Source organism: Clupea harengus, chromosome 8, assembly GCF_900700415.2.
Source record: "Clupea harengus chromosome 8, Ch_v2.0.2, whole genome shotgun sequence".
NCBI classification, from domain to species: domain Eukaryota; kingdom Metazoa; phylum Chordata; class Actinopteri; order Clupeiformes; family Clupeidae; genus Clupea; species Clupea harengus.
This window is the reverse complement of record NC_045159.1, coordinates 20,577,876-20,594,133: the sequence shown is the minus strand read 5'-3', so window position 1 is coordinate 20,594,133 and position 16,258 is coordinate 20,577,876. Positions and strand designations below refer to the sequence as shown.

The window sequence follows — 16,258 nt, the reverse complement described above, 5'->3', positions numbered from 1 at the left end:
TTCAGAAACACCCACCTGACCCCCACCTGACCCCCTGTCACACACCTCACTGGAGCCCTCAGTCATGGGACTGACATAAGCATGTCACCGACGGCAACGGCATGTCATGACACTCCTGACTGCACACCTCGTCTGTCTGACATGCTTATGTTCCGCTCATGACGGAGACTTTGTGTAAAGTGTCACTGCCAAACACACACTGTGTGTGTGTGTGTGTGTGGGTGTATGTAGCAACTGAGTCTCAGTACAGGCAGAGTAGAGTTCTGTCTCCATAATAAAAGCCTTTTTCACGATTGTGTTTAGCAGATGGTTAGCATGGCAGAATGAGGCCAGCGAATGTAATATCTACCCCAGAATGAGGCCAGTGAGGGTAATATCTACCCCAGAATGAGGCCAGCAAGCGTAATATCTACCCAAGAATGAGGCCAGCGAGTGTAATATCTACCCCTGCTGCTGAGCTCTTGTCATAGTTTGGCAGTTTGTTGGGGTAGTTGCTATAGTGACAGAACAAATCAGACAAAACAAAACAAACAAAAAAGTTCTATATGTACATTTTTAGTTCAAAACTGTTTATTTCTAGGTTTATTTATGAATTTCAGTGTATGCGCCGGTTGTGGTTGACGTGTGTGTGTGTGTGTGTGTGTGTGTGTGTGTGTGTGTGTGTGTGTGTGTGACTCTGTGTGTGTGTGTGTGTGTCTCTGTGTGTGAGCAGGCATCGACAAGGAGAACGTGGAGCTGTCTCCGACCTCAGGCCACGGCAGCGGTAGCCGGGCGCGGCACGGTTCGGCCAGTCAGGTGCAGAAGCAACGCAGCGCCGGCAGCTTCAAGCGTTCCAGCATCAAGAAGCTGGTGTGACGAGTGCCCGGCCGCCGACGCCCTGCCCGGGCACGTGTGCCCGTCTTAACACCGATCCTCTACGCCACACCACACCACACCAGTGGTCTAGCTAACCTGACCAGCTGCTGTCTGGTTTCGCCTGTGATTGGGCTTTTTTTCAGTCTCCATCTCCTTGGTTAGACGCCACGTCCTTAACGACGCCTGGCGATCAACATTTGTTGGGAGAGCTACCAGGAGCAGATTCTCATGTTGTTTTTCTAAAAGGGTCCAGTGTTCGGTATGTTTTGGGATGACCTGGAAGCGTCTCTTTAAGGGGGTGTGTGTGTGTGTGTGTGTGTGTGTGTGTGTGTGTGTGTGTGTGTGTGTGTGTGTGTGTGTGTGTGTGTGTGTGTGTGTGTGTGTGTGTGGGTACACACACCCAAGTTATCTGAAGTAATCTGACACTAAATGAGTGCACTGAAACATTGAAACGGCGCAGTTACCATGGAGACGGCGGCCATTGCGTTACCTCTTCTGTTGTTTGCTGTGTTCTGTTTTAGAACGGAAGTATTCTTCAATTTGCACATCAGTGATTTTTTTTTTTTTTTTTTTTTTTTTTAAAATTACACTTCTTCTTTTTTTTAATGGGAACATTTTCTTTCCTGAGAGTTTAAGACGACGGACATGGAACTGTGGACAAGAAGGAGGGGCAGGGTGAGACCCGAGACTTACTGATGGGGAGGAGGGGAGGGCCAGCAGGTACGTGGCCTGGAGGTGTTTCATCTGACTTTGCCGTGAGGTGTCACCCTCGATGTGAAGACCCCGTCATTCCTTCGAAGCACCACCACCACCACCACCACCACCACCGCCACCCCCCCCCAGAGAACCCAGGTCCACCCACGTGAGATGAGACCCCAAGGTGGACCAACGGGCCTCTTTAGGCTTTTAGGACGTGACCGCCTGTGTCTGACCGTCTTTCATATCACACGAGTTGCGTTGGTGCTGACCACAGGGCCCTTCCTCTCTGGAGGAGGAGGAGGAGGAGGCCGCCGCCCCGACGATGTCACAGTCTGTGGTCCTGACTAAAACTGACTTCAAAACGACTTTGTGCTGACCCTTCGAGTGAATCGATTGAATGCTTCCATTCTGTTGAGCGTGCACGTGTTGGTGCAGGGTTGAGTGTGGCGAGGTGTCTGTGGGCCGCCCCCCGAGGCCTGCCGGAGCTCTCGCTGGGAGTGTGGGAACAGAAGACAGACAGACAGACACATCTCTCACAATGTCAAGCAGAGGAGCTTATTTCCAGGACTCCAAAGGCCTCGCTGTCATTAGGTGAAGTGTGCGAAACAGAACTCACTTGATGGCAGATTCTATCATTGTATCACACACACACACACACACACACACGCACATACACGCACACACAGAGGGAGAGAAAGGCACACAGATACACTAAAATGCACACACATGGCATATTCTCTTATTGTATTACACACCACACCACACACACACGCGCACACACACACACATTTTTCATTCATTGTGTGCCTTTTCCAGGGTTTTCAGATGTTGTACAATGAAGAAAAGGAAGCCTTTCCATATGGTATATGACATGGTACTGCTCTGCAACAGTTTGCATAAAGTGTACATACAGCTTCAAATCTGTACAAAGAACCTATGATAGTCTCTTATACAATCAGCAATTACACGCTGCCTGCAGAAAGCTCAGTATTTATACCAAACATTCTAAACACATTGAATACCTCTTGAAAAAAATGGAGTAAAAATTAAACAAAAATCAATACACTACATCATAACGATTTATTATGTATATAGTCATTGCCTTGGGCTGATTGAAGTGGGGGGGGGGGGGGGGGGGGGGCCGTAGACGTATCAACCCAACTGCATTACATAGTCCTTCAGAATTGTTAAGTGCTGACTGCCCTGTTCATAGGACTAAAGGGGGCAAAGTGCAAAGAGGATTGTGATGCGCTCCTATAATGAATCTTTCAGTGAAGAATAGAGGGTGTGAGGTTTGGACCACTCTGAAGGCAGCGAGGGTGTGAGGTTTAGACCACTCTGAAGGCAGCGAGGGTGTGAGGTTTGGACCACTCTGAAGGCAGCGAGGGTGTGAGGTTTGGACCACTCTGAAGGCAGCGAGGGTGTGAGGTTTAGACCACTCTGAAGGCAGCGAGGGTGTGAGGTTTGGACCACTGAAGGCAGCGAGGGTGTGAGGTTTAGACCACTCTGAAGGCAGCGAGGGTGTGAGGTTTAGACCACTCTGAAGGCAGTGAGGTTTGGACCACTCTGAAGGCAGCGAGGGTGTGAGGTTTGGACCACTCTGAAGGCAGCGAGGGTGTGAGGTTTAGACCACTCTGAAGGCAGCGAGGGTGTGATTTGGGACAGAACGCTGTCAGTGTTGACAGCCATGGAGACTGTAGACGGAGGTGCTTCAGCATGTATGCAAGACAGTGCCCTCATTGCTCTGCGTTAGGTCCGTCTTCCTTCAAAAGTCCGCCCGACACACTCGCTCGCTCACACACACACACACACACACAAGTGATGAGCGTGAGGTTAGGTTCAGTCCAGCGCTATGAAACAGGAAGCCCGGGAATGCTGCACCAAAGACTAGTCTACACTAGCAAACTAGAAATCAGACGAGTTGAGAACACACAAAAACACCTCTGAGATGTAGAGCCGTCTTTTTTTTGTTTGCTTTGGTTTTTGTTCATTTATCTTCGTTGTTATTTACCTGTCCTTATCTTGTAGACTTAGATATGACCCAGACCTCAACGTGTAGGTGTTTGTACCTGTGCCAGAATGGAAGAATGATGATGATGATGATGATGATGGCTTACACTGCTTCAGTTTGCTCTGCTGATCACAGGGCCTCACTCCCCGGTCGCAGCTAACTTTGGGTCCAAGTGGTGTGCGTGTTGCATGGATGAAACCGAGATTTTCACTAGGTTTCGTCAGTGCCGAACGTCACTGCTCATAAATATGTAACGCCTGTGCCAATGACAGGAGCTTTTCTCTCTCTGAGTTGTATTTCTTGTATATTTTCATTGTTGTGCCATGTTGAAATGTAGTATTTAGACAAATGACGGTATTGGAAGAGGATGGTCACAGGAAGGCTGAAGGTGGTATTTGATGAAGCAAAGACAAGTGTGTGTAAGGAAACATTTAATTGTACAAGAAAGATGTGAAAATCAAATAGAATGAAGAATGAAGGCACTCTCCTAACAATCAGCAGAGGCTCTTAAACTACCTTCTCATCTCTCTGTAGCATTTTAGCCAGCCTGCCCCTAAACCATCACTGAAAGAGCACTGTGCACTTAGTGTCTTCACGTTTGTTTATTCATTGGCTTACACACGCTTGGGCGTGTGTGTGTGTGTGTGTGTGTGTGTGTGAAGATCAAATGAACCGATCAAAATGAAGTCAAACACAAAACCTGGCTTTTGTTTACACATTCTGTTCTTAATACTTGAATTGGGAGCGTGGATGAAGCTGCTTTTGTGACGAGGGCATGCTAAGGGAAGGGGGAAAAAATGAATAAAAATAAATAAAAGAACAAGCTTTCAGGAATGGCTGAAACAACAGAACCAAACTGGTGAAAGATTAGAGAAGTGATCATGTTCTAAGTTCTGAGTCCCTGAAACCAAAGCTTAACATCTGCGACAGAGGGCGGGGGATTCTCACAGACACAATGTCACACGTTGGAAATATGGTCTAGTTGCACTGACTAGTACGAGTTAGAATCACTTTCAGTGAAGAAACCACATAAACAGACATGTTCCTCCTTAAAGCCACAAATAAATAAATAAATATCATGGGTACATTTGAATGTCTTGGTAAGGATCTGCAGCTCAAATGTTAATGTAAAAAAAGGCTGATTTAACTAAGCTAAGGCTGAACTGTGTGCAATGGTTTTCAAGTCGGCTTACTATTTATGTGGTACTAACCGTGAAAGAACATGTGTTTAAAATGTGCTAACATGAAGGTTTAACATGAAGTACACATAAAAAAACCACATATAAATATATAGCTTTTGTTGGGTGTCCCAGTCGACACCAAATAGTCTGACAGTATCTCCCTCCATCTCACCATGTCCTTACTAACCAGATAGGCCAGCTAATGGGATCCGCTCCCATGGGGAAAGATCAAAGCCAGCCTTTTAGACAGGTTGTTTGGGGTTTCCATGGCGATCATTGGTCTTTGTTATTGCTAATTTCATAGTCCAGGATGCACACTAACACCATGCAACGGACAGAGTGGTCATCCTCAAGCTTTTAGAGAAAGGTTTTGGCAGAGCCCACCATGCAGTAGAAAAAATTCTCTGTGATGGCCCCTTGTCATACACATACACACAAACACACACACACACACACACACACACAGACCAAACAAACCCTTCCACAACCCTGTGTCTGTGTTTTGTCTTCAGGTGGTGCCATAATTTGTCATTAGCCAAGCTAGTTGCTAGCAAATCCCAGCCACAAGCAAAGAGCCCGGTTTGAACACCACAGCTCCGAGGTGCCTCAAAAGTGGGCTGTTCAATCCGAGGTGTTTGAGGCCTCTGGATGCTTTTACAGGATGATTATTGACTCGGAAACACCACATGGACAACATCAGTTTGGTTCATTCATCAGCCTTATCTTAACCCTTCCACCTGTACATAAACACTTTAATCAGGGCCATCATTCTGATTGAGCTTTAGGGTTGGCACACCTTTGCAGACTAATAGGGGGAAATGTCTCTTGGATCACTGAAGGAAATACTTACTGGTTTAGGGTTTGTTTCTTCCCCGCTGAGGTAAACGGGGCATCAGTGCCCTCAAGGGAAGTCATAAGTTGCATGTATAGTCACGTCTTGCATTGGCTGTGTGTGTGTGTGTGTGTAATGTCTTCGAAAGTGGCACATTTGAAAGTTATGCAAAACTTAAGATAGATTGTCTCATTTTTTTTCTTTGTTTTTAATTTTCTTTTTGTTAACAGTGTAAGCTTCACTTCTGTAAATATTTGTGTACAAATCAAATATATTTACTACTCTGTACATACATGTGATGATATATTGTATTATTTTGCTTTTCGTAAAGCAGCTAGTTGTTGTATATGTAAAACATACAAATGGTATTATTGTTATAGTTATTATTATTATAATTATTATTATAGTGTTGTTAATGATCGCAGCCATCACATCACTCCGTTGTGTTATTAGCTAAAGCCGAAGAACAGCCATTTTAATATGAAATACACAGCAGTGAACTCTGAACTCTCTTTGTATGATATGTTGTGTCATCGTCTTATTTTACATTCACAGATGTCACACTAATAAAACAACTTCTGCCCACCTCATGTCTGGCAAATGCCTCATGATATACAGTACAAGGGAAAAGTTACGTAGGGTATTTTTTCATTCTTTTATTAGATTACATCGGAATATCCTGTGTTTATCCCAATTAAATGACTGCAGAAGAGACCAATCCACTGTATTCAAATGTATGCGCTGTCCACTACCAAATCATCATGAAAAAATGGTATCTGTCAGTCATGGTGAAATATCATTTCTCTTTACAGTTGTCTCTAGATACAAAATACTATTACATCTCTATAAGATGTGCAGTGTTATACATAACAGTATTATACTGTTACTGTTAGTATTATTACTATTTAATAATAATAGTTATTATAATTTAAATTATCAACCTAAACTTCTTCCCTTGAGTCTTCTTGCATGAATGTAATCACTGGACAGTATGTGGAATTCAGCACTTTCTAGCCATTAAGTAGCAAGTCAAGGAAGTTATTTGTTATTCAGAGTCCTGCCATCCTCATATATATTTGCCATTAATAAGCAAGTCAGTGAGTGATGCCTTTCACTATTTCTGATTCAGAATCTGTCTTGGCTTCATGTAATGAGCTGAAAAAATAATCATAATAATAATGTCCATAGCATCCTGGACAACAACTTTATTCTGTAAGTTCATCCATGCCTATGAGTAACTTGCTGTGTGTGTTAGCATAACAGAAGAATCCATTTTATACTGACTTTATAATAATATTATGACCTTGCATTACAAAATTAGACCAGTAGGTGGCAACCTCTGGATGAATTAAACTTTTTCCTGTCTACAGTGAAAATATTTGGTACGGCGCTAACATCCAGCAGAGGTCGCAAGCATACAATAAATGTTCATCTAGTTTTAAATCGTTGAAACCGCTGAACCTCACAGACTAGTCGAATATGACCGAATAAGAACATGACATGTGAGTGACTTTCCGTTCTTTAGACTTCAGTCTATTATTTATGATCAGGTCTGTATATTGGTCAATTGAATTAACCACGACCTCCTAGAATTCTGGACAGAGGAAATATGTTTTGCAGTGCAGCTTCTCTGAAACGTCAACCTTTTCATGAAAATCCCCTTGATCTCTTGTTCATGACAGTGTCTCGCCGACATTTGGGGTATGATCTGAAATGGCCTTCCCTTAACCTATCCTACGTTAGGAGCCTGATGCAACCTCCATAGCTGTTCTGCAGCTCTTTACAAGAAGTCTCGGGAAAAAGGTTAAAATTCCAACTCAACTTTTAGCAAGAAAAGTCGGCGTTTTGTACAGATGGAGAAGAAACCGCCCTTTGGGTACGTGCATATCTGAAGGCAAAGGCGGGTTGAAATAAAGCACAAGGCTATTTCCTCTGACTATACATGGAGGCTGTGTTGTGACGCAACGGGATTAGTATTACATCAGAGAGCGGCATCCGCGATGAGCGACTGTCGCCTGTCGTTTCTAACTTCAGGACCGTGGACAGCTCTAAAAGCCTGCTTGGCGCCTTCGCTGGAGACGGGTCCGACTCTAAGCGGCCGCATAGACTCTGTGTCTTGTTTGTGTGTCGCTCTGCAAGCAAGACGAGTTATAAGGATTGGGTTAAACGGTTGTGAGAGTGTATTTCATATGCTAATCGTTTCTTATATGTTTTCCCCACATTAACGAAATTAAACTGCTGAATGGCTTAGATCGCAGCCCTGAGGCAGATCTCACACCGATATTGCGCGGTTCTGTATCCCATAACTCACAGACGGTCAGTTCCAGTGATATCTAGCCTACTATTTTTGTTGGGTGAGAAGAGAGGACATTTGTTATTGGGGACTCTGAGCTTGGACTGCATTTATGCCACTTTAATTCCACAGGAGTTTCAAAATGTATAAAAAACTCCTCTAATCTTAACTCCAGATTATTTGTATTTATTTGTCAATGAGCAAGAGTACATTGTAGCAGCAATAAAATATATGATTGAGTGCACCATACATGGACTATACGACATATAGTAATTCCTGTATATTCATTGTTGTGTGCATGTGATGCAGATCAGAAACCTTTTGCAATAGGCTCTAAATGTCCACCCAGATCCTCCTCTTCAAAGCCAAAGGTGTACATGCTTAGGTGGGTCTTTACCCACACATAAAGTGCAAAAGAAGCCTGTAGTTATTATCACGCCTCTTCAAACATCCAAACAAACAAAACGTTTGAGGGTTTTTCTTCAGTACAAAAGCAATCACTGGCCAAAGTGATGGGAAAGGACTGTTTGTTTTGTCCAGGATCACCTGCGGGGTGCGTTGCTGTGCGTGTAAAGTCCCTCTTGATAACGCCCTCTCCCTCAGCCTTGGCTCCCTGTGCCATCAGACTGATTTCCTGTAATGCTATTTCAAGGTAAAATGAGCTGCGCAGCGGCGCTTTGAAGGAGAATGGCACCATAGGGCCACGCCGAGCCTCATCCAGGACCCTCATGGATTAATGAAGTCACACTGAGTCATTTCACATTATCTCCTCAGCTCATAATAACTGCCCCCCCCCCCCGCACACACACTGCCCCCACCCCATCACCCCCCCAGGCTGGAGCACTCCCCCAGGACCCTGGGAGGTTGAGCTCAGTTACTGCAGAGGTCATGCACAAAATCAGCTAAATATGAAGAAATGAGGGTTATTATTTCCCCCCAAAGAGCCACTGTGTTTCATTAGCGAGGGGCTGGATATCATTTCAAATGGACTCAGGACCAGCCGTAATAAAAAGACTTCTCTCCTTCCTAACACACTGGCGTTCTTTTGAGTCCCATATTGACGGATCCACATGGAGACGTGCAAGCACATAGAACTGTGTACACACATGTTTACATTTCAATTGACCGAGGTGAAGTCACACATCACAGCATAGTTCATTTAAACAAAAGAGGAATGCGTCACCTCCAAACTATAGGTGTAGGTCAAATGAAGACTTCACTCTGCATTGCAGAAGGATCCTGTCAAATAAAGCCTCACTAGGTTGTACTTTAGCATAATTAAAGCGAAACTATTAAGAAAAGAGAGGGAAATGGACGCACCACTGGAGTTTAACAGCGCAAGACCACTGGGCTTTGCTAAATATAGAGGAAGTGTCATGGATGCTTCTGACAGCGGACGACTAATGGCGTTAGAGAGTGGTCAGGGTCAGCCAAACATGAAATTATACAACATGGACGCTATGGCTGTCATCCAGGCGTGTGCCGTCAATCTATTCTTGTGCATTGGCTCCTGTCGACAGGGGACCGGTGACATCTGCAGATGACAGTGATGTCCCTAGGTTTCCCTTTTAGATTCACTCTCCTGTGTATTTACATACAAACACACTCTCTATCTCACACACACACATGCATGCACTCACATGCAGACACTCTCACTCACTCTTGCCCATGGAAACACTGACACACACACACAGGCACACGTTGTCCAACACACAAACACACACACACACACACACACACACACACACACACACACACACGCACATTCTACGAGACACAAACATACACACACACACACTCAAACACTGTTCCCTTTACTTCAAATCCTACATCACTAGTTATTTTACAGTCAGGATCTCTAAGCTTAAGCCTAAAGCTTAAAATCAGTGCAGGTTTTGCGGCCAGCGTCTAGGGGACAAATGCCCTTGTCACTGGATGTGATAACAGTAGGATCTGGCTAGCTCCTGATAGTTATCAGTTTGACCTACCAGTGCTTAAAGTGTACACCACATTGTATACGCCACTGAATATGTGCAACACTATCTCAGGCTTGGACATTTCTCTCAAAACTGATTGTTTGTGGATAAACAATGCAAGTGTATGTACATTGAAATGCTCATATTTTTTCTTCTCTACATTAAGCTAAGTAGGCTGTGCATCAGAGCAGCGCACACTTCTTGGGAACCCCAATCATACATTTATGTGAGGGCGAATGCTTTTAAATACTTCATGCGTTTATTAATCAAACACAGATGCCATCGTGTCTGCGAGGCACATTGGCAAATATGTCCCTGACACCAAATGATAGAAGGCAGTTTCCTCTCGCTTTTTCAGCAGTGGACTTTCTGTTTTACTTATTGGCTCCGTACCCCTCATCCTGAAAGACTGGGTTGGCATTCACGGTTAGATGTGGACTCCGAAAGCTTTGTGTGGTTTATTACTAAGCCGTGCATTGATTGCATTTCTATACACTGAGTGATCATATCATAGCTGGTGCGCGGAAAAAAGGCACCGCAGCTGGGGGACAATGGCAAAGGGCATCTCTCATGGTTGTTTTGAAGACTGGATTGCGTTTTGAAAAGGCTGGCTCTGGACACTGTAAACCGAATCTAAACCAGATTAAAGAAAATGCACGGATAAACCATTAGCACTGATTTTCAAGTGGTGTCATTCCTGCTCATTCTGTTGCGAGCAGAATGATGATATGCTCGTCGTGATGTTTGCTGGAGAGCTCAAGGCTGTAGTTATTCCTCGGCCTGAGGGTGTAAATGTGCAAGTATGTATCACACACACAAACACACACACACACACACACACACACACACACACACACACACACACACACACACACACACAGCTTCTGAATGTTGGATGGTGGGTGTGGACCTACTCACAATGATGACTCAAAAAATGGTAATTCATCTAAAAGAGAGATTGGAAAATAAAAATCTAATCTAACAATAAAACTGAAACGCATGTCATTGCAAATAGATAAATAAAATATTGTATTTGAATACATCCTACAGATTTGCATGGCAGGACATTCCTCATATCACATTTCTTAAATAGCTCACTTTCACCGGAGGAGTAAATATGAGTGTGAAGGAGAGGTGCAAATATGAATACAAGTGCACATAGTCAGGAAGTCTCTTCCCCTCTTTTTGTAATCAGTCAATGCATAAACTGGATTTTGTGTTTTTTCTTGAGTGTTTGCATTCTAAGTGACATAACAAATTCAGATTCAAATATCACAGTCAGGGATATTTAAGTACTCACCCTTTTCGCTCTAAGGCCCTGTTTCCACTGTCGGAACACAATGTTAAATGGGATGTTTTGGACGCTGTGAAATGGCGTTGAAAAGACTCTCAACACCTCTTTTTTTTCAGATGCACAATCAGATTGTGGGAACCACTGACATTTTATTCCTGCGTGCGTCCAGAATGTGTTGGGTTTGCCTTTGAGCGGTTTATCCTTCATATTCCCCCTGAGGGTGGCCTTCAACAAAGGTTGCAGTTCCACCAACACTTTGAAGTTTAAGTTCCTGTTTGTGACGTACTAGTCTTTTCTAACATTTTAAACCTATTCTTATTCTAAAAAAAAAAAAATAATCTTTAGTGGTTTTTGTAAGTACACACAACCGTTTGCGAGCTACCAGGCTTTTACCTTTAGAAACTTGATGCGACTGATGACACACTTGACTTTTGTGATATTTGTGTTTGTTCTTGAAGAGCTCCATCTTGTCTGCACAGCACATCTAAACCAGTGTCCCAGACTGACGCAGCATCTGATGCGATCCGTTTGGTGCAGCTGTTATAACTGTAAATTACTTAATTTAATGAAATATATAGTATAATTTCCATCATCAGTGTAACCCATTCTGATGATATAAAGATGATTTGGTGCTTTCTTACATGTTTACTTGGACTGTCTAGTGTTTGTCAATCCCACCGATGTCATGATAATTACAGATTAGTGCCAATTGGACAGAAATTGCTTTCATTCCAAGGTATCCTCCTACAACCTCGTCTCCGCCCCCATAAAATACTGTCTGTTCTGCTTTAATTCAATTCAGTTTCAATTCAATTTTATTCTATTTTTATTTATTTGACTAAAACTTATCAGCTCCTCTGCAGAGCCAAACCAGTTTCTATCTGGTGGCATCTACCATCTTTGTCATTGTGTTTAGCTTTTCAGGGGGGTATCCAAGTATGTAAACCTGGGTAAGTTGACTCAGCGGAAGCGGTTAACCTCCTAACAGAAGAGCCCTATGAGCATCATTCTCCTAGCAAAACAAAGCCACAGGACTCTTCTTCGTGAACTTAGTCAGGTTTGCCCCCCCCCCCCCCAGGTCAGAGGTTTCTAAGACCCAATCTGATTTCCATCCCCTCTGTCTGCTGTTTGCACTCCCCTTCAGCCAGGCCTGTTAGTGGTTGCAAACCTGAGTGGGTCTGACGCCTGTATGACTGAAATGAACACTTGCCCTTGCCTTTGTCCCTTGACCTTGCAGACTTGAGAGGGAAGGATGTGATTAGCAATGACCTTCTTTGCCATCAGGTACTTCATGACCGGAGCCTCTTCACGGAAGCAGTCAGTGGTATCACGTCAACATAGAACAAAACACACATTTTTAATGAAAAAAATGTTAACCTCTTACATTACATACTTACGGCAGATTACCTTCTATAGCTATACCATCAATGCTTTGTAACACTGTAATTACCAGCAGTGTGTCACAGTACATTGAATCTGAACCTAAATCAACAACCAACTCAGAACATATTAGATTTGAACCAGACAGCGAATATGACAGTTCATTTTGCTCTCTTTTCGCTGTCTTGCTTTTTATAAGTGCTAACACGTCAAAATGGCCGATCTGACATCTGGACTCACTTCTAGTATGTTTCTTCTTACAGTAAAATGTTTATCGGAGGCCTCAGCTGGCAAACATCACCAGGTGAGTCTGGCGTGTTTTGTTCCGCTTTGTTTTTAGTTGTTTGTTGTCTTAACCCTAAACTTAACCTGAACATTCCTGTACCTGGATAAACAATATCAATATATTGTTTCTCCAGCCTCTCGGTGTGTTACACTGTAATTACCAGCTTGGCTACACTGGTGTGGCAGAAAATATAGAAAAAGCAAAGAATCCAAATGTCAATGTGTCCAAAATACTAGTTCTCTGCTATACACTCTGGGGCTAAATGAGTAAAGCTTTTTTTTTTCAAAAAGGAGCAATAACCGTTTTTTTTTTTTTTTTTTTTAAAGGAGCAATAACCGGTTGCAGAATTTTTTTTTACTGTTTTATTGATGTGCTTTTGTCCATCATTGTGCCAGTAGATGTTTTGAGAGCAGTACACAATCTGTAACAGTGCTCAGACCTGCAGGAGGTGAACAGGTGCCCCTCCAACAATCTAAGTCTTACATGAGGAAAAAGAGGCTCTGGAAACATATAATCTATGAATGTTTATCAGTGTCCCAAGTAATGACTCCTGCCTAGTCAGAGAGGTAGCCCTATGTGTTGAAGGGGGTTTTGCTATATCAAGAAGGGTTTTGTTTTAATCTGGTGTTGTGGTATTTTAGAAAGTGTAGTAGTAATCTACGCTAATAAATAAACACATTTTTATCTCTTTAAAAAAATATATCAAAAATTGCCCTTCATTCAAGTATTTACAGTAGTACTGGTCGACCAGTAGAGGGCGTGGTTTCAGGTTTAATGGGCGGATTCTTCGCCGTGACGTCAATTGGATTGGTTAGGTGACGAACTTCAGCACCGCCCCACTCGGGGCATGAAAGGGGAGGGAAGAGGCTGTGCTGATCCCACGTGTGACGCTTGCATTCCCGGTTCAGTAATATTTTCATAGCGGGGCTTTGCTTTGCTTTGGCTGTGTTTGTGTGTGTTTGTTAGTTTCTGCCTGTAGTTTGATTAGCAATGGAAGGAGACGGGAGCCAAACCACCTCTGGAAACTCAAATGATTCGCAACATGACCCGGGGTAAGACGATGCATGTCTGGACACTTTTTGTTTATGCGAAACATTTCATGTGCTAAATTCTGTACTGGAAAGGTACCGCTGGTTGAAACACACTGTGTAAGCGCACAAGCGTTCGTCCTCTCTTCCGGATGCAGTTGGGTAGCTAGCGGGCAGGCACTGGCTGTATGTGTTCGGGTTAATGTTATGCAAGGCAAGAGTGGCCTCTTGCTCAGAACATATTAGATTTTAACCAGACAGCGAATATGACATTTCATATTGCTCTATTTTTGCTGTCTTGCTTTTTATAAGTACTAACACGTCAAAATGGCCGATCTGACATCTGGACTCACTTCTAGTATGTTTTCTTCTTACAGTAAAATGTTTATCGGTGGCCTCAGCTGGCAAACATCACCAGGTGAGTCTGGCGTGTTTTGTTCCGCTTTGTTTTTAGTTGTTTGGTTGTTGATTGACCACGCTCGGGCGAGTTGCGATATGTCCGTGTGCGTGTGTGTGCGTGTGCAGCGCTATGTATGGGATGCGTGCTGTGTGTAAGCTACCTCGGTGCGCGCAAGGTTATTTTGATTTCCAGTAAATTCAAGTCCTCTATTCGACCCCTATTTCTGTCATGGTGCATTTTCGAAAGCGCACTGAGAGTGAGAGTGGTGAGACATGAATTTTGCATGAATTATCTCAAACGTAACACGGCATCTCTCTCTCTTTTTATCCACAGACAGCCTTAGAGACTATTTCAGTAAATTCGGGGAAATAAGAGAATGTATGGTAATGAGAGATCCTACGACAAAACGATCCAGGTAAAACAATTAACTTTTCCATTTGGTGTAGATTTATCTGTGCGTGTGTCATATCCAGTTTGCACATGTTTGCCGAAGTGGATATTATAACGCAGGTAGCTGTATAAATCTGCGCGCTAATGGAATTTGACATTGACTTGGGACTACTGCAACACTGTAGTGTCAAGGCTTGTTTTGAGATTTGCATAACGTGCAATGAAGAATTGTTTAAGAGTTCAAATGAAATATTATATCACTGTCTGCCTTTCGAGTATGTGTTTTTCTTCATTAATAGAATGTTACTTACCTTAAGGAGTGCACAGTTTAACGATAATTTCTGTGTTTATCTTTTTTGTCACGCAGAGGATTTGGGTTCGTTACGTTTGCAGATGCCGCCAGCGTAGATAAAGTCTTAGCGCAAACACACCACGAATTAGACTCAAAGACGGTAGGTACCAATCAAGTTTTTCTGGTCTATTTTCTCTTTTTTTTGTCATTAAATTAATCACTGTTATTACTAAGTATTGTCTAAAAGGATCTTTTGGATTACAAAATAAATATTAAAGATATTAAATATTCTAGACTCACCTGTCTATAGTAGTGTGTAGGGACAGTTTGCCTGAGACATTTTGAGCAGCCCCCCCCCCCCCCCCCCCCCCCCCCCCCGAATATGCCGTCCACTTGGGTGGCTTCTGAATGAGCTATCTGCTGTGATTTGCTGTTGTACGCTTCAGATGTGGCTTTACACTCCTTGCAAATCTCTGTGAATGAAGTAAAATGACACACACCTCCCTCTCATCCCTCCATCAAACACACACATAAATTGTGCACACACACACATACACACACACACACACACACACCCAGAGACATACACACACTTCAAAGAATTCACAATCAGACTGTGATCTGTTATCGATTAAATCCTGAATGAAGCCCTTTCCAGTGATTCTCACAAACACTAACGGATTAGACCCAAATCAGAAAAAGACAAGTTCCCCTCCTCTGGCTTTGAACACTGCATCACAAACAGTAAATGTCCTTCATGTACACTCACGCTCACACACACACACACGCACACACACACACACACACACACGCTCACACACACACACACACACACACACACACACACACACACACACACGCACAAACACACACACATCCTGCAGGAGCGAAAGAGATTTAATATTAATTGCATTAATAGCTCTCATCACTCGTCGTCAGGGTTGGCCATGAATCTGTCATCTGAGGAAGTGGAGTGAATGCTGGGGCTTGTTGTCTTTTTTTTGGAGGCTGATGGAGAGGTTCGAATAAAGGGAGGTCTTGCAGAGTCACATTTGTCTGAAGTTGGCGCTCAGCGGGGGTCTTGGAGCAACACAGTCTTGTTCACTCGTCTCGCTCGGCAGAACGACGCATCTTGAAAAAATAAATGCTTTGATTGCTGCCTCGACACGAGGGAGAACTTCAGATGTCGGAGAATATGTCTGTCAGATAGATTTGGAAAGAGAAACACATTGTTTTGCGGCAGCTGGGGTGAAATTACAGAAGAATTGGGGCTGGGGGTGTGTGTGTGTGTGTGCTGTGCGTTTACCGGGCTGGACAGGCCTGCACGGGGGGGGGGGGGTA

General features: G+C 43.5%; 2 protein-coding genes across 8 annotated transcripts in view; both read left to right on the top strand.

The window, feature by feature from the left end:
- The window catches only part of nf1b (neurofibromin 1b), a 66,525-nt gene extending 64,845 nt beyond the window's left edge, over window positions 1-1,680 (top strand). The window contains exon 57 of the mRNA XM_042708531.1: window positions 713-1,680. Coding sequence (XP_042564465.1) covers window positions 713-855 — 143 coding nt within the window. The 3' untranslated portion in view covers window positions 856-1,680. The remainder of the gene's footprint in view (window positions 1-712) is intronic.
- An 11,936-nt stretch (window positions 1,681-13,616) lies between these two features.
- The window catches only part of LOC105890435 (RNA-binding protein Musashi homolog 2), a 261,675-nt gene continuing 259,033 nt past the window's right edge, over window positions 13,617-16,258 (top strand). For 4 of the 7 annotated variants that reach the window (XM_031572261.2, XM_031572258.2, XM_031572257.2 and 1 more), the window contains exons 1-4: window positions 13,618-13,859; window positions 14,213-14,253; window positions 14,569-14,650; window positions 14,993-15,077. In XM_031572261.2, coding sequence (XP_031428121.1) covers window positions 13,798-13,859; window positions 14,213-14,253; window positions 14,569-14,650; window positions 14,993-15,077 — 270 coding nt within the window. In that variant the 5' untranslated portion in view covers window positions 13,618-13,797. Of the gene's footprint in view, window positions 13,860-14,212; window positions 14,254-14,568; window positions 14,651-14,992; window positions 15,078-16,258 lie in introns of all 7 variants that reach the window. The other 3 variants (XM_031572255.2, XM_031572254.2, XM_031572253.2) reach the window with 1 other exon arrangement.